General features: G+C 44.1%; 1 protein-coding gene across 1 annotated transcript in view; it reads left to right on the top strand.

Moving 5' to 3' along the window:
* The window catches only part of TNKS (tankyrase), a 498,734-nt gene that overhangs the window by 262,908 nt on the left and 214,061 nt on the right, over positions 1-21,765 (top strand). Inside the window, exon 12 of the mRNA XM_033915990.1 lies at positions 18,491-18,662. Coding sequence (XP_033771881.1) covers positions 18,491-18,662 — 172 coding nt within the window. The remainder of the gene's footprint in view (positions 1-18,490; positions 18,663-21,765) is intronic.

The following is a 21,765-nucleotide window of genomic DNA, read 5'->3' as shown; positions in this document are numbered from 1 at the left end:
CTTCTCTCCCTGCCTCCTTGCCCCCCTCCCCTTTCTTTCTCTCTCCCTGCCACTTTCTTTCTTTCTCTCTCCTTGCCCCCCTTTCTTTCTGTCTGTCTGTCTTCCTGCCCAATTAAAGAGAGACTGAAGTAAAAGCTTCTGCTCTTGACATGTCATGTCTTTTTTTTATACAGGTCTTCCACTTGATTTTTCAAGTCAACAACAATTGCTCTAGAATACTGCGGTCAGATAAATTTAGATCTAAAAAGATATGAAAGTGTTGCCTTAGTGTATAAGAATCTTCATTGGTTATCGGTTGAGAGGCGAATTAAGTTTAAATCAGCTTGTATAGTTCATCATATATTACAGATTGACTTCAAATAATTTGATTTTGCTTTTTCTCATTTGCATTCTTCCATTAGATTATGTGGTACTTTATTACTACATATTCCACAGATTAGAGGAGTACAGTATAAATGACAGCTCAACTCCTCTTTTGCTTATGCTGCCATTACAATTTGGAATAATCTATCTGTTCACATTAGAACTGATATCAATTACTTAAGGTTTCATAAAAATTTGAAAATTTTTTTATATGACTTGTTGTCATCATGTTATGATATTTTAATTAATTGCTTTTGTATTTTATCATAGATTTTACTGCCTCTTTGAATCGTTTTTGTATAGTGCAATTAAAATGTTGTGTATTAGATTGAATTAGATTTATATACCACCCAGTGGCATAGTAAGAGGGTCGTACAACCCAGGCGCTCTCTTCTTGGGAGGTGCCAGCGCCTCTCTGCCCCCTGCGTACCTCTTTAAATATTCTCCAGTGCGAGCAGCATCTTCCACTTGTTGCTCACGCTGGCCTCTGCTCCCTTCTGATGTCACGTCCTGGCAGGACCAGTACGTGATGTCAGAAGGGGCCAAGGCTGGTGCATGCATGATACTCATGCCAGCAAACATTTCAAGAGGTAAGCGGCAGGGAAGAGTGGGGGAGGGGCACACGGTGCAGTGATGCCAACCTCCCTCGCTATGCCATTGATACTGCTTATCAATGGAGGTTTTCTTAAGCGTTTTATATTCAGGTACTCAAGCATTTTTCCCTCTCTGTCTCAATGTCAGGCGCAACTCTGGGTAAGAGCGAACAAGAAAAGGACCTGGGTGTACTGATAGATAGGACCCTGAAGCCATCGGCACAATGCGCAGCAGCGGCAAAGAAAGCAAACAGAATGTTAGGCATGATAAAGAAAGGAATCACGAGTAGATCGAAGAAAGTCATAATGCCGCTTTATAGAGCAATGGTCAGACCACACTTGGAATACTGTGTCCAACATTGGTCTCCCAACCTAAAGAAGGATATAAAACTGCTGGAGAGGGTGCAGAGACGAGCAATGAAGCTAATAAGAGGTATGGAGAACTTGGAATATGAGGAACGACTCAAGAAACTGGGACTGTTCTCCCTTGAGAAGAGGAGGCTGCGAGGGGACATGATCGAGACGTTCAAAATACTGAAAGACATCGATAAAATAGAGCAGGAAAATAAATTATTTACATTGTCCAACGTGACACGGACAAGAGGACATGGTTTGAAGCTAAGGGGGGACAAGTCCAGGACAAATGTCAGGAAGTTCTGCTTTACGCAGCGAGTGGTAGACGCCTGGAATGCTCTCCCAAAGGAGGTTATTAAGGAATCCACTGTGCTGGGATTCAAAGGCAAATTAGATGCACATCTCCTTACGAGAGGCATAGAGGGATATGGATGACTAAAACTACATCAGGTGTATACCTGACTGGGCCTCCGTGTGTGCGGATCGCCGGACTCGATGGACCATGGGTCTGATCGGGAAATGGCAGTTCTTATGTTATGGGCTCACAATCTATCTAACGTACCTGGGGCAATGGAGTATTAAGTGACTGGCCAGGGTCACAAGGAGCAGCGCAGGGGTTGAACCCACAAACTTAGATTTCTCTTTTTACATCCAGAATTAGTTTACACTTTACTGTTGTTTCACTTGATCAGGCTCCTTCTTTGTGGAATTCATTGCCATTCAGCTTGAGATATGAATCGTCATCTGCATACTTTCAAGTGTGGCTTTTTTCTCCAGCTTTTTCACAGTAGAACTGATTGCCCCTGGGGTTTCAGCCTAGGAACAGCCAGAGCACTTTCTTGCTATTTGTGGCCCTTCCATGGATTTCATTACATGTAACTGCCTTCTCTGGTTTTCCATTTGTTTCTTTCTGTCCTATCTTCCTGTATTTTATTATTATTTATATTATAAATGGCTTTGCTGTAAGCTGGTAAAAGACAATATATAAAATCCATAAAGTCAACTAAAAATGGCTTAACTTATATTTTACTATCCATTCTCTCACCTTATATGAAAAGAGAAATGTTAGCACTTAATTCTCTCTTTATTTTTACTGCAGTGTTTTGGGAGGAGTTTGTCATTGTTTTCTTTTAGTTTGACATTTTTTGATCAGTCACAAGCACCACTTTGACATTAAGTAGAAAGATCTCAAAAGATGTTTCTCAAATTTGTTTCTGAGCTTCAGGCTTAGCAAGCCTGTGGCTGCATTTTCTCTTCTTATGCCAGAATGTATCCCAAGATGCATATTTCTGTGATATCAGAGCGCTGTTTTCACTTTAGGCTGAAAGCTGCAGTGTTCATCAAAAAGCATTGCCAGTGCTTGTATAACCTCTCGCTGTAGTTTGTGTTTTTCATCAAGTTATTAGGGCTCACTGCCAGCCTTGCCAACCCTACTAGAGAAACTGAAATGAGAACAGCTTTTACTGATCACTCAAAACAATAAATATAGTACAGAATAGCTCCAGCAAGGAAAAGGTTTTTGCATCAGCAACCAAATCTCTACATGATCTGGGTCAACATCTGTCGTCATCTTGTTCACAGAGAAAAGTGCCCCTTACTCTGTTGCAGTGGCTACCAGGAAAAAGAAAAAGGTGTACATACTCATGTAACCTAGACCAGAATGGATGAGGAAGAATTATAAGACTTATGATCCACAGTTTGGAAGAGACAACATAGAAATGCATGTATGGGTATAATGCATTGAAAGATTATGCAACTTACATATGAAGTAGAACTGAATGCCTTAAATTCAAGGAAGATATCAGAGGTGAATCAGAAATGTATTTTTTTAACTCCAGGGATAACCAGGATAAATCGACTACGCATGTAGATGACATCCAGCATTCCCATCACAGTGTTTCAGAGCATTTCATAGCCTTTCCGGCTATCAAAAAGCCAGGAAGGCTTTTAGAAGCATGCTTGGAACTTGCTACTGTGTGGAGGCATCTTTAGATTTTTTTTTTTTTTTTTGGTAGCAGATGACACAGAAAGCATATCCTCCTTTACAATCCTGCCACTTCAGAGGTTCCTAGTGTCCCTTCTCAGTCTTAAGTATTTCCCTAGATAGAAACATGACTGAAGATAAATGCCTAATGACCCATCCAGTCTGCTCATTTGCAGCATCCACCATCTCCTGCTCCTCTCTAGATCCAACATACCTTCCCCCATGGTCCACACTCCCTCTCTCCATGCTCTTGTGGTCCAAGATCTCTCACTCTTTCTTCCCTTAAGCCCTCCCATCCAGCAATTCTTTCTACCCTTCTCCCCCAGTTCCAACATATCTTCCTTCCTCTTTCCTCCCATTCTTCACCATCTTTCTCCCCCTCCCTTCTGCTCTGGAGCTAGAATTTCATCAATCTCTACCTCCATACCTAATATCGCTCTCTTCTTCCCCTGTGTTGTGGTATCTTTCTTTCCTCCGTCTACCTTCACATATCTTTGTTTAGAAGAATTGCCAATAATAACAGCGGCTGACCCTGAATCCTTTCCTATGCCATTTTCTTCCAGTGCATAAACAGGAAGTTGCATCAGAAGGGGTTAATGAGGAAAGGGAAGATTTTGAAATTGGCCACAGGCAGTGTGAGTGAATCGCTGCGTCTTCCAGTGGTCCCTCTAAACAAAGATACTTGTTAAGGTAGACAGGTAGGGGGAAGATGCAGAAGCACTGGGGCTCCCCATACTGTTAGACCCAGGGAGGCTGCTGTTTGTCTACACCCTCCAATGCCAGCCACTGCTGACAGGTGCGCCTGAGTCCAAAGTGGGTGGGCCCCTGCCCTCCCCTTTTGGCTATACCTCTAATGTTTTATAGCTCAGTGCAGATATTTCCTACTTTAATAAGTGCTTTAAATTGTATTTTTAGATATTAGATTTGGAAATATGCATGTTTATGAACACCTTTTACAAAGTGAGGTAATTTTATATAGATTGTGTAACGTTAGGCATTGGGATGATGTGCACTAAGCATGAATTCTATAACAGCAATTGATTGGTGTAAATGTTCACACCTAACTGTAGGCAATTAGGCACTTAAATGTTAGTATTCTATGACCCTCAAGTGCTAGGTATGACGCCCCTAACTTATCCATGTCCCTCTCAGGTCCACACCTCTTTTACAATTGCATGATCTGGTTTTACATAGGCAATTTATAGAATACTGTCTAATGGTACATTACATTAGGGATTTCTATTCCGCCATTACCTTGCAGTTCAAGGCGGATTACAAAAGAATTATCCAAGATGTATTACAACAAGAACTTACCAAAAAAAAAAAAAAAAAAATTGGTCATTTTCAAAAAGAGTGAGAAATGGGTAAGGTTATTTGTTTGGGGTAGTTGGCTTTAGTGAGAGGTGGAGTTTGAGACTTGCGGTATTATTTCTTTTTTCGGAGTTTTCTTGAAGAGTATGGTCTTTATTTCTTTTCTGAAAGTCTTGTAGTCGAGGGATGGTAACTGATATAAAGTCCAATTATACCCAATAATTAGTCATTAATGCCAATTAGCAGCTAACTAGGCTATTAAGTTACGTGTCCAACAGACACAATTCTATAACATACAAGCACAACTTGAAAAAAAACCCCAACATTAAAAAAATGCATAGCATAGTAGATGATGGAAGTTAAAGACTTGTGTGTTCCATCCAGTCTGCCCAAAAAGATAAACTCATAGCACAGATATGATGTGATACTACATATGCATACTTGATCTTGACTCGTCTTTGCATTTTTCAGAGCACAGGCTGAAGTCTATCCAGCTCTAATCTAATCTTCTATTTGTGCATCGCTCATACTTATACAGGCTCAAGGCGACTGTAAAGAGAGGAAGAGGAGGGAGAGAGGGGAGGTAGATAGGTAGGAGGCAGAGGAAGGGGAGAGAAAAAGAGGGGAGAGTGGAGGTAGGAGGGAAGAAAGGAAAGGAGAGGGTAAAGGAGATTGTCATCCTTCCAAATCTCTTCAGCCACAATTGGGGCACAGATCATAGAAGTCTGCCTGACATTACCCTATCCTGCTTCTATCAGTGGCCAATTTCTGGACTTTTCTTCCAGGAACTTGTCCAAACCATTTTAAAACCCAGATTGACTATCTGCTGTTACCATATCCTCCAGCAACAAATTTCAGAGTTAACTATTTGTTGAGTGAAAAAAATACTTTTAAAACAAAGAAGAGAAAATATTTTCCATACAACTTCTCGTCTGTTTATTCTTTCAAAAGTGCATTTGATTCATATCCAACTGATCTACCTCACTTAGGATTTTGTAGACTTCTGTCATATGTCCCCTCAAATATCTTTTCTTCAAGCTGAAGCGCCCTAATCTCTTAAACCATTTCTCATATGAGGAGTTCCATCCCCTTGATCATTTTGGCTGCCCTTCTGTAACCCTCTTCTAATTCTTCTATTTTTTTTTTTTTTAGATATGGTGACACAATTGTATACAATATTCAAGATAAGGTCACACCATGGAGTAATATAGAGGCATTATAATATTTGCCTTATTTTCTGTTCCTTTCATAATAATTTTTAACATTCTGTGTGTTTTTTGGTCACCACTGAACACTGAGAAGAAGATTTTATGTTGTTCACAATGAAACCTAGATCTTTTCTTTAGGTGCTGACTCTTAATTTAGAACCTAGTATCAGTAACTATGATTTGGATAACTCTTCTTAATGTGCATCACTTTGCATTTGTGCACTTTATATATCATGTGTCATTTGTTTGCCCAGTCTTCCAATTTTCAAAGGTCCTCCTGCAATTTCTGAGTTTGCATGCAATTTAACCACTTTGAATGTTTTGGGTTGTTTTTTATGTCATTTGTAAATTTACCCCTCCCCCTTTTACAAAACCATAGCACGGTTTTTAGCGCCAGCCATGGCGGTAACGGCTCCGATTCTCATAGGAATTCTTTGAGCGTCAGAGCTGTTACTACCAAGGCCAGCGCTAAAAAAACATTTTACGGTTTTGTAAAAAGGGGAGGAAGTGTTAATCACCTCACTTGCCGTTCTTATTTCCAGATCATTTTAAATATGTTAAATAGCACCAGATCCCTGGGGCACTTCACTGTTTGCCTTCCTCCATTGAGAGAATCATCCATTTAACCCTGCCTCTGTTTCTCTCTTTTAACCTTTTCCCAATCTACAGCAGAATACTGTATCCTGTCCCATGGCACTTAAATTTTTTCAGGAGTTTCTCATGAGGGACTTTGTCAAATGCTTTCTGAAAATCTAGATACAGTATACTATATCAGTTGTGTCATGAAACAGATTGGTGAGGCAAGATTTCCCTTATCTGAATCCTTGTTGACTTTGTCCCATGTCCCCTTAAACCAGGGATCTCAAAGTCCCTCCTTGAGGGCCGCAATCCAGTCGGGTTTTCAGGATTTCCCCAATGAATATGCATTGAAAGCAGTGCATGCACATAGATCTCATGCATATTCATTGAGGAAATCCTGGAAACCCGACTGGATTGCGGCCCTCAAGGAGGTACTTTGAGACCCCTGCCTTAAACCATGTTTGTCTACATGTTCCACATTTTTTTTTAAATAGTTTTCATTGTCTTGCGCAGCACTTAAGTCAGACTTTACTGGTTTGTAATTTCCCTGATCACTCCTGAAACCCTTTTGAAAAATTGGCATTAAATGAGCCACCCTCCAGTCTTCAAATACCATAGACAATTTTGTTTTTGTAATTGTTTATTTAAAGATAGCAGGATACACAGTTATACATTATTTACACTACAAAGCAGACAGCAACTACAATCATGGCAGGTTCTCTCCCAGCCCCGTCTTATAATATCATTAGTTAGCAGTCAGTACTACCATAGCCCACTACCCACAGGGGAATTGAACCCCATTAAACAATATAACAGTAAAATAAAATAATAGTAGATCAACAATTTCATTTTTAAGTTTTTTCAATACACTGGGGTCTATAGCTTCTAGTCCAGTGGACTTACCACTCTTGATCTTGTCAGTTTTGTTTAACATGTTGTCCAGGTTCACCAAGATTTCTTTCAGTTCATCTGCATCATCACCACTTGGTTCTTCTTTTGCTTGATCTCCCATAGGTTGCTGGAGACTCATATTTGGTCATTTGACAAGCTATGAAATATACCACTGCAGCATTTGGCCTATTTTAGGACAGAAAAATGATAATATTGTACTTAACGTAGCACATTTTATTCAAAGCACTTTACAGTCAATGCATAATTCTGGTATTGTGCATTATTTTTTTTGATTTATTAACCACCTTTTCATGAAAAGATTCACCCAAAGCGGTTTACAATACATTGATTAGTAATCAGATATTTCTAACTATTTTCCCTATTTGTCCTGGCAGGCTCACAACCTAACTATGGTACCTGGGGAATGGAGTGCTAAGTGACTTGCTCAGAATCACAAGGAGCAGACTAAGGTCGAACTCATAACTAGAGAGCTGCATAGGAATGGGGACGACGGGAATCCCACTGAACCTGCAGGGATCCTGTGGGGTTGCCCCTCAGATCACGGGGATCGCACGGGTTTGGAAGCAGCTCGAGGAGCTCGAATATCTTGGTGCACCTCCTTTTCCTGCCCTCCATCTGCACTAGCTCCTCTACAAAGCAGCGTGCAGCACTCCTAGCATGCCACCCACAGCCAACCCAAAAGCCTTCCCTCCGACATCAGAGCTGACTTCGGTGGGAAGGCTTCGGGTCGGCTACGTGCAGAGCCTGTGGCCCTGCGAAAAAAGTGCGGCTGGAAGGCAGGAAGGAGGCAACCGACCTGGACGGCTCTGATAGTCTTGTGGGAGGGGGGCAGAAAAGGAGGGAGCAGGCGCATGTGCGTTGGACCAAGGAAGGGAAAGAGATGGGGCATGTACTTGGGATAAAGGAGGGAGCACATTGGGACATGGGAGGGACCCAGAAGGGAGGGAGGGAGCATGTTTGGACTCAGAAGGAGGGAGTGGGCATGAACTTGGGACAGAGAAGAGAGAGTGGAAGGGGGCACAAACTTGGAACATAGGATGGATGGAGGAAAAGAGATGCTGAGGTAGGGTGGGAGAATAGAAAGGGAGAATTGTTGGGCATGAGTGTGTCAGTAAGAGGGAAAGAGAGATGATGCAAATGAGGAAATGAAAGAGAATTTATCCCAGGACAAGCAGGCAGCATATTCTTGACTGATGGGTGACGGCACCGACGGAGCCCCGGTACGGACAATTTTAGAGTGATTGCACTCTAAGAACTTTAGAAAGTTCTAGCTAGGCCGCACCGCGCGTGCGCGAGTGCCTTCCCGCCCGACAGAGGCGCGCGGTCCCCAGTTTTCTTAATTCCGCGGAGCTAAGAAGACGCGTGTTTCCAACGGCTGTTGGAAGTTTTTTTTTTTCTATTTCACTTGCCTTCCCGCTCGCGCGTAATTTTCTCTTCATATTTTATTTCTTTCCTTCTTTTTTACCTTTTGTGTAAAAAAAAAAAAAAAAAAATTCTTATTTTTCCTTTTTTTGTCGAATCTGACCCGGCGGGGCCTGTTGGCACCATCGAAGCCTCGGGCTTCGATTTTGCTACAGCAGTATTTCCCTTCATGCCCCCGTCACCGGGTTTCAAAAAGTGTCAGCGGTGTGCACGCCCTATCTCCCTTTCCGACCCACACAAGTGGTGCCTCCAGTGTCTGGGTCCGGACCATAGGGCTGAAACCTGCACCCGCTGTAGTTCTTTACAAAAAAGAACTTTAAAAAATAGACAAATTCAGCAGCGGATCCTTTTCGGTACCGCTATGGAAGTTGCACTGGTATCGACGTCGACGACTTCCTCCAAATCGACTCCGACTACCTCGGCACCGCCAGATCCATCGTCGGTGTCGACTCCTGTAGGTAAGCCGGCTAAGAAGCCTTCCCCTACTGTTCTAGGCCAGCCAGTCGAGCATGCAGTGAGCCAAGTCCTGCAGACTGAGCGCCGGCCCCGTAAACGCTCCGCTCCCATTGAAGTCTCGGCCTCTTCATCGGCATCGACTTCACCCGAGCGTCGAGCGGCACCGAAGGTACCGAGCAAGAAAAAACCGGTACCGGTGCCATCGGGACCAACGTTGGATGAGCGCATTGCCTCTATCCTCCAGGTCCAGCTTAAGCAGCAACTCCAACAGTTGCTTCCGGCTCTCTTGTCTCCGAACCTTCCAGTGTCGGTACCGACTGAGCCTTCGGTGCCGTCTGTCGAACAGCCTCTGTTATTGGCATCGACTGTTTCAGCACCACAAAAATCTTTGTCCATGCCTGTTCTGTCAGCAGAACCAAAACGGCGTGCTACTCCTACGGGGTCGGAACCGGTACTGTTCTCTGAACCCCGTACCGTACTACATTCCCCTGGTACCGTCTCCACTCGGTCTGGTAAATCGGTACGCAAGACTAAACATACTGATACATCGACTCCACTTTCCCAGGGCCGTTTACAATCGGTACGGGACCCTGACTTGTGGGACGATTCGGATGATCCCCTCGGTACCAAGGAGGATTACACATCTGATGAGGAGGAACCATCGGTGCAGGATACTACTGCTAAGCCAGAGCACTCCTCCTTCACAAAATTTTTAAAGGAGATGTCAGACACCCTGTCTATTCCTTTAGAATCTGACTCTAAAAAATCCAAGGCATTTTTGGATGCCTTGGATTTTGACCAACCTCCTAAAGAGTTTTTAAAGTTACCCCTCCATGACATCTTGAGGGAAACTTTTTATAAGAATCTTGAAACTCCTTTGACAATCCCAGGAGCCCCAAGAAAACTAGAATCTCTATATAAAGTGATTCCAATCCCTGGATTTGACAAACCCCAACTTCCCCATGAATCCCTGTTGGTAGAGTCAACCCTAAAGAAGACTGCAGGAGCCAGTATGTATGCCTCTGTCCCTCCTGGTAGGGAAGGAAAGGCCATGGACAAATTTGGAAAGCGTCTTTACCAAAATGCCATGCTGGCCAACCGTTCAAGTAATTACGCTTTCCACTTCTCGTTTTACCTGTGACCTCTTTTCAAAAGTATATTCCGGACCGTAAACTTCCTGCTTTTCAGCAATGTACCTCTAGTCTTCTGCAACTCAGGAAGTTTATGGTCCGTTCTATTTATGATACTTTTGAACTGACATCTCGTGCTACTGCTATCTCTGTAGCAATGAGAAGGTTGGCATGGCTGCGGGCCTCAGAATTGGACGTAAACCATCAGGACCGGCTGGCCAATGCGCCTTGCCTAGGGGATGAGCTGTTTGGGGAGTCTATGGATACCACCACACAAAAGCTCTCCGCCCATGAAACTAGGTGGGACACCTTGTTGAAAAACAAGAAGAAACCTCCTCCTCCTCGTCCATTCAGGCAACAATCTTCATATCAAAGGAGGTTTTCTGCTCGGCCAGCCCAGCCTCATCCTCCTCAACCTCGCAGACAGCGTCAGCAGCAGCAACAGGCTCGCCAACAACAGCAGCCTACTGTCAAACCGGCTACTCAACCTAAGTCGACACAGCCCTTTTGACTCCTTTCTCCAGAACATTGCCAGTCTTCCTCCCTCATGTCCTCTACCTCAGCCCATAGGAGGTCGACTACAAGTTTTTCTATCTCGCTGGGAAGCAATCACCTCCGACCAGTGGGTACTTGCTATCATCGCCCACGGCTACTCTCTAAACTTTCAGACTCCTCCACCATTAAGTCTGCCAAAAGAGTCTGCTTCCAACAAGGCTCAGTCCCTCCTCCTCGCTCAGGAGGTTCAATCCCTCCTTCTTCTCAATGCCATCGAACCAGTTCCTCTGGACCAGCAAGGCCTGGGTTTTTACTCCCGGTACTTTCTTGTACCCAAAAAGACCGGAGATCTCAGACCAATATTAGATCTCAGGGATCTCAACAAATGTCTGGTCAAGGAGAAGTTCAAGATGCTATCTCTTGCCACCCTATACCCTCTTCTCTCTCAGGAAGACTGGCTATGTTCCCTCGATCTCAAGGAGGCGTATACTCACGTTCCAATTCATCTGATGTCCAGACAATATCTTCGCTTTCTTGTCAACCAACATCATTACCAATACAAGGTGCTACCCTTCGGCCTAGCCTCCTCGCCCAGGGTATTCACCAAATGTCTGATTGTGGTCGCAGCTTATCTCCGCTCCCACAACTTTCAAGTCTTCCCTTACCTGGACGACTGGCTCATCAAGGCTCCTTCTCCTCAGTCCGTTCACAAAGCCACGGATCAGACCATTTACTTCCTTCGACTGTTGGGGTTCGAAATCAATCTACCCAAGTCGCACCTCATTCCAACTCAGCGACTTCAATTCATTGGAGCCATTCTGGATACTGTTCAGATGAGGGCTTTTCTTCCTCCAAACCGCCTTCACACCATCCTTCATCTCTGTCAGCAGGTGTTCCAGCAACCTTCCATCTCTGCGAATCACATGATGGTGCTCTTGGGACACATGGCCTCCACAGTACATGTCACTCCCTTCGCACGTCTCCACCTGCGTACTCCTCAATGGACCCTAGCGACTCAGTGGTCACAAGCGACGGATCCTTGTTCACAACACATATCTGTGACCTCGTCTCTTCGACAGTCGCTTCTTTGGTGGTTGAAATCATCAAATCTATCCAGAGGTCTACTGTTCCATCTACCTCCTCATCAACTGGTCATCACCACGGATTCCTCCCCCTATGCATGGGGAGCTCACTTGAACGAGTTCCAAACTCAGGGATTTTGGACCACACAGGAAAAGAAACACCACATCAATTTCCTGGAACTCAGAGCGATGTTTTACGCCCTCAAAGCTTTCCAACATCTCCTGTTTCCTCAGGTTCTTCTCATTTGCACAGACAACCAAGTTGCAATGTACTACATCAACAAACAGGGAGGGACGGGATCCCATCCCTTATGTCAGGAAGCTCTAAGGATTTGGACCTGGGCGACTGCTCGTCACTTATTCCTGAAGGCAGTCTACATCCAAGGGGAACAGAATTGCTTAGCAGACAATCTCAGCAGAATTCTTCAACCTCACGAATGGACTCTCGACCCCTCGACTCTCCAGTCCATTTTCTCCCAATGGGGCACACCTCAAGTGGATCTTTTTGCAGCTCCCCACAACCATCAACTGCCCCTGTTTTGCTCCAGACTTTACTCTCCTCACCGTCTGGAACCCGATGCATTTCTCCTGGATTGGACCAATCTCTTCCTTTATGCATTCCCTCCTCTTCCGCTCATGCTGCGCACCTTATTCAAGCTCAAGAGGGAACAAGCCACCATGATTCTCATCGCTCCACGGTGGCCCAGACAGCATTGGTTTTCCCTTCTACTTCAACTCAGTTCCAGGGAACCCATACCTCTTCCTCTGTTTCCTTCACTGCTTACACAGCATCAGCAAACACTGCTTCATCCCAACCTACAGTCTCTGCACCTGACAGCTTGGTATCTCTCGGGCTGACTTCGGCTCACGCTCTCCTTTCTCAGCCTGTCCGTTCTATTATTGATGCCTCCAGGAAACCGTCTACTCTTCAATGTTACCAACAAAAGTGGTCTCGGTTTTCTTCCTGGTGCCTGTTACATCACCATAATCCCATGACTACAGCAGTGGGACTGGTTTTGGACTATCTGTTGTCCTTATCTGACTCTGGTCTTAAATCCTCTTCGATAAGGGTCCACCTTAGTGCTATTGCAGCTTTTCATGAGCCGATTCATGGAAAACTCCTCTCAGCTCATCCCTTAGTTTCAAGGTTCATGAAGGGCCTTTTCAATGTGAAGCCACCTCTTAAGGCTCCTCCTGTTGTGTGGGATCTTAATGTGGTTCTTTCTGCGTTAATGAAAGCCTCCTTTCGAGCCTTTGGCCACAACGCATTTTAAATTTCTAACTTGGAAAGTGATCTTTCTTATAGCTCTCACTTCTGCCAGGAGGGTCAGTGAGCTCCATGCACTGGTGGCTGATCCACCTTTCACTGTTTTTCACCATGATAAGGTCGTTCTCCGTACACATCCAAAATTCCTTCCTAAGGTTGTGTCTGAGTTTCATCTTAACCAATCCATCGTTCTACCTGTTTTTTTCCCAAAGCCTCATTCTAATCCAGGTGAACAGGCTTTGCATACCTTGGATTGTAAACGTGCTCTGGCTTACTATCTTGATCGCACCAAACCTCACAGATCATCTCCTCAACTGTTTTTGTCCTTTGATCCTAACAAGTTGGGTCATCCTGTATCTAAACGCACCCTGTCCAATTGGCTTGCCGCTTGCGTTTCCTTCTGTTATGCTCAGTCGGGCCTGACGCTGGAAGGTTCTGTCACAGGCCACAAGATTAGAGCTATGGCAGCGTCTGTAGCTTTCCTCCGTTCCACTCCTATTGAGGAAATCTGCAAGGCTGCTACTTGGTCCTCAGTTCATACTTTTACATCTCACTATTGTCTGGATGCATTCTCCAGACGGGATGGACACTTCGGCCAATCTGTTTTACAAAATTTGTTTTCCTAATGGCCAACCTTCCCTCCATCCCTCTTTTTGTTAGCTTGGAGGTCACCCATCAGTCAAGAATATGCTGCCTGCTTGTCCTGGGATAAAGCACAGTTACTTACCGTAACAGGTGTTATCCAGGGACAGCAGGCAGATATTCTTGCGTCCCACCCACCTCCCCGGGTTGGCTTCTTAGCTGGCTTATCCTAACTGGGGACCGCGCGCCTCTGTCGGGCGGGAAGGCACTCGCGCACGCGCGGTGCGGCCTAGCTAGAACTTTCTAAAGTTCTTAGAGTGCAATCACTCTAAAATTGTCCGTACCGGGGCTCCGTCGGTGCCGTCACCCATCAGTCAAGAATATCTGCCTGCTGTCCCTGGATAACACCTGTTATGGTAAGTAACTGTGCTTTTTGGTCATAGGGAAGGAGAGGAGTGAGGTACAGATGCATAAGGAAAAGAAAGATGAGGGAGAAATGTGGTGGTGGAGAGGGAACTGTGGGACATAAAAGGGATGCAAGAGGGAGGAATGTTGGACATAGTGGTGGAGGGAATAAAGGGAGAGATTAGGCATGGTACTGGAGAGGGGTGATAGAAGGAGAAATGTTGGGCATGGGGCTGGTGGGCAGGGAAAAAAGATGCTGCACATGGTCTGGGGGATGAAAGAGGGAAAAGTGTTGGATGTGGCCATAGAGGGGATGGGAGAGATGCACCCTGTATGCCTCTCTCTTTCTTAGCTCCCTTTGCAGCAAGGGAGGAAATGAGAGAAAGAGAGATGTTGGACAGTGAGAGAGAGAGAGAGGAAGACATGTTACACATGGGGGTGGTGGAGAGGAAGAAATGCTGTGCAGGAGTGAGGAGGGGAAAAGAGAGAGATTGATCCAGGACAGAAGGGAGTAAGGATGCTGTACAATGGGAGGAAGGGAAGAGTGAGGAACAAATGCTGGACCATGGTAGAAGGAACCAATAGACAGCAACATAATTTGTAGAAAACAGGAAAGTGGAAAAAAAGAAAAACTGGGACTAGAGAATGACATGGGGACAAATTTTTCCCCGCGGGAACTAATTTTCCCATCCCATCCAGGCAAATTCTTTTCCTGTCCCTGCCCCATTCCTGCAAGCTCTGTCCTCATCTGCACAAGCCTCAAACACTTTAAAATCATAAGTGTTCGAGGCTTGTGCTGTTAAGGCAGAGCTTACAGGAATAGGACAACGACAGCAACAAAACTCGCGGAGACGGGATGGGGAAATTGAGTTCTTGCGGGGATGGGGAAAAAATTGTCCCCATGTCATTTTTTAACTGGGACCAACTTGTTGGAAAAGTAAATCTCCAGACAACAACGGAAAAAAGGAATTATTGACTAAAATATGTTAGCTTTGGGAAATGTATATAGCAGATGTCTTTGTACTGTGTTCAAAAGAAAAGGAATTGCATTTCTGATTTTATTTTTCCAGTGCTGAAGTATTTGCTGACCCTTACTGTTACTGGTAGGGATACCCAAAACTGTCAGCTGATGACCTCCTCCAAAGATGGCCAGAATTCCCCTCCACCAAGCGCAGCAGTCGCTGGCAGCGTTCCTGAGCCACTGAGGTGCCAGCATCTGTGACTCAGGGACGCTACTGCTGCCGGCCAAGAATGCCAAAAGGGGCCCCAGCCACCTGCACAGGAAGTCCCCAGCTGATATAGCTTGGGGGTCCTCATCAGCTGGAGTATTTATATTTTATATTTACATTAGAGGCTCTAGCAGAGACCCATTTACAAAGTATGTATTCTTCCCAATTAATATTTCCAAATTAATAGTGTCTTTGCTTATGACAATACCTTAATCCATAGAAAACTTCAACAGATAGAAAATTATAATCGGCGGTTAAATCTTCATTTCCTGAATTTTCTTTTGGCCCCCAGGTGTTTTACTTATTGATTTTCTTAAAAGATACTTTTCTGAGAATCTAAAAATTCCCATAAATAATGTTCCTCCAATTAATAAAATGTATTACTTGCCAAATAGAAAGGCTTCACAAAAGAAATTAGGGAAAAAAGAATGGTCAATAGACTCAGATTGATTTTGAAAATGTGTCTGCACTTCTTGAACAAACTTTAACAGCTGACACTGAAAGTGCTACTCTTTGGTGTCTTTTGTTTTCAAACTGGACTCTAATATGATTTTGAAATTATATTTTAAGAACTCTCAGAAATTGTTTGGGGGTCAGAAAATATGGTTATACCCTGATGTTTCTAAAACCACTCGGGAACGAAGAAAGGATTTCCTCTCTTTACGTCAAGAGACAATCAAGTTAGGTGCTACATTCTTTCTTGCGTATCACTGTAAGTGCCTGGTTAGGTACTTGGGTGTCAAATATACATTTTTTTTCTCCAGAACATCTGAAGCAGTTCCTAGATATCAAGAAGATCATCAAGGAATGATTAAACAGGGACTTTTTGAATAATCCAGTCATTAAATCACACTAAGCTTTTTCCTTAAATGATTTGTATTTAATTTCTCCTTGTAATATATGTTGACTACTCCTACTGTTATTGTGGTTAAAGGAAGGGGATTAAGATTTGGTTATATTGTAAAAAATTTTCTTTTTTCTTGAAATTATTTTTCTTCTCTGTGTTTCATGCAGCAAGATGTATTCTTGTGAATTTTATTTGAAAGTTATAAATAAATAAAGTATCTTTGCTTATTTGTAAATGGGTCTCTACCAGAGCCTTTAATTCAGTAGCAGAATTAAATGAAATAACTACTTCTGAAGTTTGTTGTATGGTGATTTCATGAGTGTCTGGTTGCACTTCTTTCTGACTGTGCATCCAATATTTCTTTCTTACTGCCTCCTACATGCTTCCTCTCCTCCAGACCTCATTCCCTTCCCCAACCAACATCTCTCTCTGTCCCTTCATGAGTCCAACTTTTCTTCCTTTCTCCTCCACCTTCCATTGGCAGCTTGTCTCCCTCTCCCTCTCACTGTCCTTCTCTCATTCCCTTCCTTGCTGCAAGAGGAGTAGGGAAAGAGAGGGATCCATGGTGCATCTCTCCTACTCCCTCTTCTGCTACATCCAACATTTCTCTCTCCTTCCCACCAGTCCAACGTTTCTTTCTCTCTGCCTCCTGCAGGTTTCCTCTCCTCCAATCTTTAGTCTCTCCCTCAACCAACATCTCTCTCTCTCTCTCCATGAGTCCAATTTTTTCTCTCTGCCCTCTCCCCCTTTCCCTGAGTGTGACATTTCTCCTTCCCTCCTTTCTGCTCTCCCCGTCCATCTCTCCCTCTCTCTTTCCATGAGTCCAACACTTTCTGCTTTCTGCACGCTTTCTCCTCTTTCTCCCCTCAAGTGAGACATCCCTCCTTCCCACCCCCAATCCATCTCTCCCCAACCACACTCACAACACATTCTCTCACCATGCCACATTTCTCCCTCCACACCATGTCCTTTTCTCCCTTTTCATCACTCTGACTCAACCTGCAACAATTTTCCTTTCTTCCTCCCCTCTCCCCAGCCCCACTCACAACTGCTCTCTCCTTATGCACCATCTCACCCTCCCCTCCAGCGTGCAGCACCTTTCCTTTCCCTCCCCTTCTCCTTCGTCCAGCAGCACCTTTCCCTTCTGCCAGATCCAGCAGGACCTCTCTCTCTCTCCCCATGTCCAGCAGTATCCTTTTTCCCTTCCCCCAACCCTTCACGATGTCCAGCAATACCTCTTCTCCTTGTCCAGGAGTACTTCTCCTCTCCTTAGCGACAGCTGACTGCGTGCTTTTAACTTCCCCACACAGCTGCCACTAGCTGCGGTTTCATCAGGCAGCCTCAGGGCCTTTGCTAGGCCGGCCCACCTCCGATGATGCCACTTTCTTGTTCGTAGGAGGCAGTCTGGCCTAGCAAAGGCCCCAAGGCTGCCTGTTGGAACTGCGGCTAAACTAACGCTAGCAGCAGCTGTGTGAGGAAGTTAAAAGCTGCCGCTAGGAAGAGGAGAGGTACTGCTGAGCCGGTGATTCTGTCAGGCAGCCTTGAGGCCTTTGCTAGACCGGCCCACCTCCAATGATGTAACTTGCTCTTTCATCAGAGGTGGGCTGGCCTAGCAAAGGTCACACAGTGAGCTGCTGCTGCTGTTATTGGAAAGGTGGGGGAGGCTGTGGAGAAAAGACAAGGAAGGCGGGAAATATGCGCTGTCAGAAGGAAGGGAGACATACAGTGCCAACGCCACGTATATGTGACGTCTGAAGGAAGTTTGGAGACATACAGCGCCTGGCGCCGCATAGCCCCCTACATACACACACACACACAAGCAGCTTGCATACCCCTAGGGGTACACATATACCGCGTGTTGAGAAACACTGTCCTAAATTAGTGGTTCTTAAACTTGTTAAACTTTTCAAAATATCCCTAATGAATATGCATGAAGCAGAATTTGCATGCCTGTCACCTCTATTATATGCAAATCTGCCTCAAGCATATTCATTAGGGATATCTTGAAAACCCGATTGGATGGGGATCTTTCAGGATAGGTTTAAGAACCACTTTCCTAAATGATCAGTTTTAAATAGGATCTTTTATAATAATTCTAGATTGTTCTGTTTTGAGATAATAAAATAATTTAAGAGCATTTTTAATGGAATATGTACTGCTTGCTATTGGGAATCCTTGATTTAATTATAGTTTTTCCATATTATTGAATTGTTGAGGGAAGTGAAAAAATGCAAGCAATATAAATATGTTAATGTTTGGATGATTTTTCAGATGAACACACTAGATACACTTGGTCAGACAGCCTTGCACAGGGCTGCCATGGGAGGTCACTTACAGACTTGCCGTCTTTTGCTGAGTTATGGCTCTGACCCGTCTGTCATCTCCTTGCAAGGTTTCACCGCAGCACAGATGGGCAATGAGGCAGTGCAACAGATTCTAAGTGGTGAGTCAAGATGTATTAACACACTAATTTTGCTTTCTTACAGATTTCCATTTTAATTCCACAGTGAGGATAATTTTATAAAGCTTGTTCTGCTTAGTCAAGTCCATTGCCTCAGGTACAAAAACTTAGATTGTGAGCCCACTAGAGACAGAGGAAGTACCTGTAAACCAGAGGAAGTAATATGTAAACCAGTTTGGTTGTACCACAGGAAGGTGGTATATCAAATTCATTACCCTTATAAAACATGTTTTACATGCAGAAAGAGTCTTCTTGGGTATCTATGCATAAATAGTAAGTGCATTGCAAGAAAATGCCTCCTTATATGCTTTCCAAGCATAGGTGTTCTCAGGAGTACAGTTTGAGTGAAGTTGCAATATACATGTTTTAAAAAATATGCATGTATACTCAGACTGCACTCACCCTCTTACTCCTTTGGAGCCAGTGCAAACATTTGCAAGAGCGTTTGCATATATTATAAAGGCACATGAGAGGTTATTCTATAACTGCACTTATATATATAGGTTCATATTCTATAAAGGAAAATACAGTGGAACTTGCGATTTATGAGTGTTTTGCAAAACGAGCAAAACACTCAGCAAACTTTTGACTCGCAAACCGAGCACTGTTCCGATAAACGAGCACTTACAGTCCAGGAAGCGCCGTTTCGGGGGATTCCTCTTCCGTCTTCCAGCCAGCCTTCCACGTCGGGTGCCTTCCGCAGGTTGGAGGACCTCTGTCTGGGCCTGCGCGGCCGGGTGCCTTCACTTTCAGCAGTCTTCGCTTTCAATACCAGGTCCTCCCATTCAGATTGTTAGCTGTGCCCAGAGTATTTACGAAAACTTTAGCAGTAGTAGCAGCTTATCTCAGGAAGAAAAGCATTTTTGTCCTTCCCTACTTGGACAACTGGTGCAAACTCTTCTTCATTCTCTCAACGTCACAATATCCTACTGGAATCCCTCGATTTCATTATCAGTCTACCAAAATACAACCTTACTCCATCTCAGCATACCTAGATCATAGTGGCCCTTCTGGACACTGCATAGCCAAATCTTCCTTCCACTGGAGCGTATTCACTCTCTTTAAACCCCTGCTCACCGGATTCTCCATTCCAACTCCTGCACAACACGATGCCTATTAAGACTGTCAACCACAATGGTGATGGTAACCACAGCAAGACTCAGAATGAGGCCAATTCAATGGGCTGTAAAACTCCAATGGGATCAAATTGAACATTGCTTCTCCCAAAAGATTTCTCTCACATCTCAAATGAAGTGCTGTCTACATTGGTGGTTCCAACATTTCCAATCTGACCCCAGGGTCACCCTTCCAGCCTCGATCCCCGCAGGTAGTTCTCACCACGAATGCCTCACTTCACAGCTGAGAAGCACATCTTCAAGACTTAGAGACCCAAGGTTAATGGTCTCTAGCAGAATCTTCTTTTCACATCGGTCTTCTAGAGAACACCAGTCTAGCGAAGAGCGAAGAGAGAGGGGGGACTTGATTGAGACCTTTAAGTATATCACGGGGCGTATAGAGGTGAAAGATGATATCTTCAGTCTTACAGGGCCCTCGGTAACCAGAGGACACTCGCTGAAAATCAGGAGAGGGAAATTTCAAGGTGATGCTAGAAAGTACTTCTTCACCGAAAGGGTGGTCGATCATTGGAACGAGCTGCCTCAGCAGGTGATTGAGGCCAACAGCGTGTCAGATTTTAAGAGAAAATGGGATATTCACGTGGGATCTATAGGGGAGTAAAAGTCGGGGAGTGGGTCATTGGTATGGGCAGACTCGATGGGCTATGGCCCTTTTCTGCCGTCAATTTCTATGTTTCTATGTTACTATGCAATTCTTGAATTTGCTTACTTTCTACAGAAAAAACATCTTCTGTTCCAGATAGACAAAAAGGGAACCAAGGGAGATGGATCCTACTGTCATCCCTTCATGCATCATACATTCCAGGACCCTCAAATTTCTTGGCAGATAGACTCAGTAGAATTCTACAACCATGAGTGGTCTCTCACTATCACAACAATACAACAGATTTTCCATCACTGGGGCACCCCAGAGATTGACTTATTTGCCTCAGACCCCAAGTTCAAGTGCGAAAAGTTTTGCTCCAGACTACCATCATCCCTTAGTCTCCAGTAGGATCCTTTTCAACTCTCATGGATGACAGCCCTCCTTTATGCCTTTCCACTTTTTACTCTAATCCTCAAGCTCCTTTGCAAAGTCATTCAGGATGCAGTGACTATGATTTTCATAGCTCCAAGATGGCCACGTCAACCATGGTACCTGCGATTTCTCAACTTTCCTCAGAAGTACCTGTGTCTCTGGGAGTACATCTAAACCTTCTCACACAGTCCTTCACCCCAGTCTCAAGAAACTGACCCTTACAGCAAGGAAACTCAATGGTTCTCTGGCATCTCAATCTTTCTAACAATACAGGATGCTGTTCAAGCAGCTCACAAACCAGCTACCTGAAAATCATATTCACTCAAATGAAAGAGATTTTCAAACTGGTGTACAGTACATCAAATAATTTCACTACTTGTTCCATTTCTGTGCACACTATTTTGAATTATTTATTATCACTCTATAAAGATAGATCAATCTCTCTCAAACTTTTTTTATAGCTCCGGCACACTAAACGGAGCAAATGTTTTTCACGGCACATTAAAATTGAAATTATAAAACAGCAAAACCAACAATAAATTTGAGAGTTATTTATTTAAAGTTCTTTATGGGTAATTGTAACAATGGTAAAACTAAAATAGATAGAATAGAATTGCTAATTAATGTGATGGATGTGCTTGTTTTTGAGTGCAAATTAAAATGTGTCACCCGGATGGTCTCGGGACTCAAGGATCTACCATACGAAAAACGGCTTGACAAATTACAGCTATACTCGCTCGAGGAGCGCAGAGAGAGGGGGGGCATGATCGAGACGTTCAAGTATCTTACGGGCCGCATCGAGGCGGAGGAAGATATCTTCTTTTTCAAGGGTCCCACGACAACAAGAGGGCATCCGTTGAAAATCAGGGGCGGGAAACTACGAGGTGACACCAGGAAATTCTTTTTCACTGAAAGAGTGGTTGATCGCTGG

Source organism: Geotrypetes seraphini, chromosome 1 (genome assembly GCF_902459505.1).
Source record: "Geotrypetes seraphini chromosome 1, aGeoSer1.1, whole genome shotgun sequence".
Taxonomy (NCBI): domain Eukaryota; kingdom Metazoa; phylum Chordata; class Amphibia; order Gymnophiona; family Dermophiidae; genus Geotrypetes; species Geotrypetes seraphini.
Note: the sequence above shows the minus strand (reverse complement) of the source record. Positions and strands in the feature narration are given on the sequence as shown.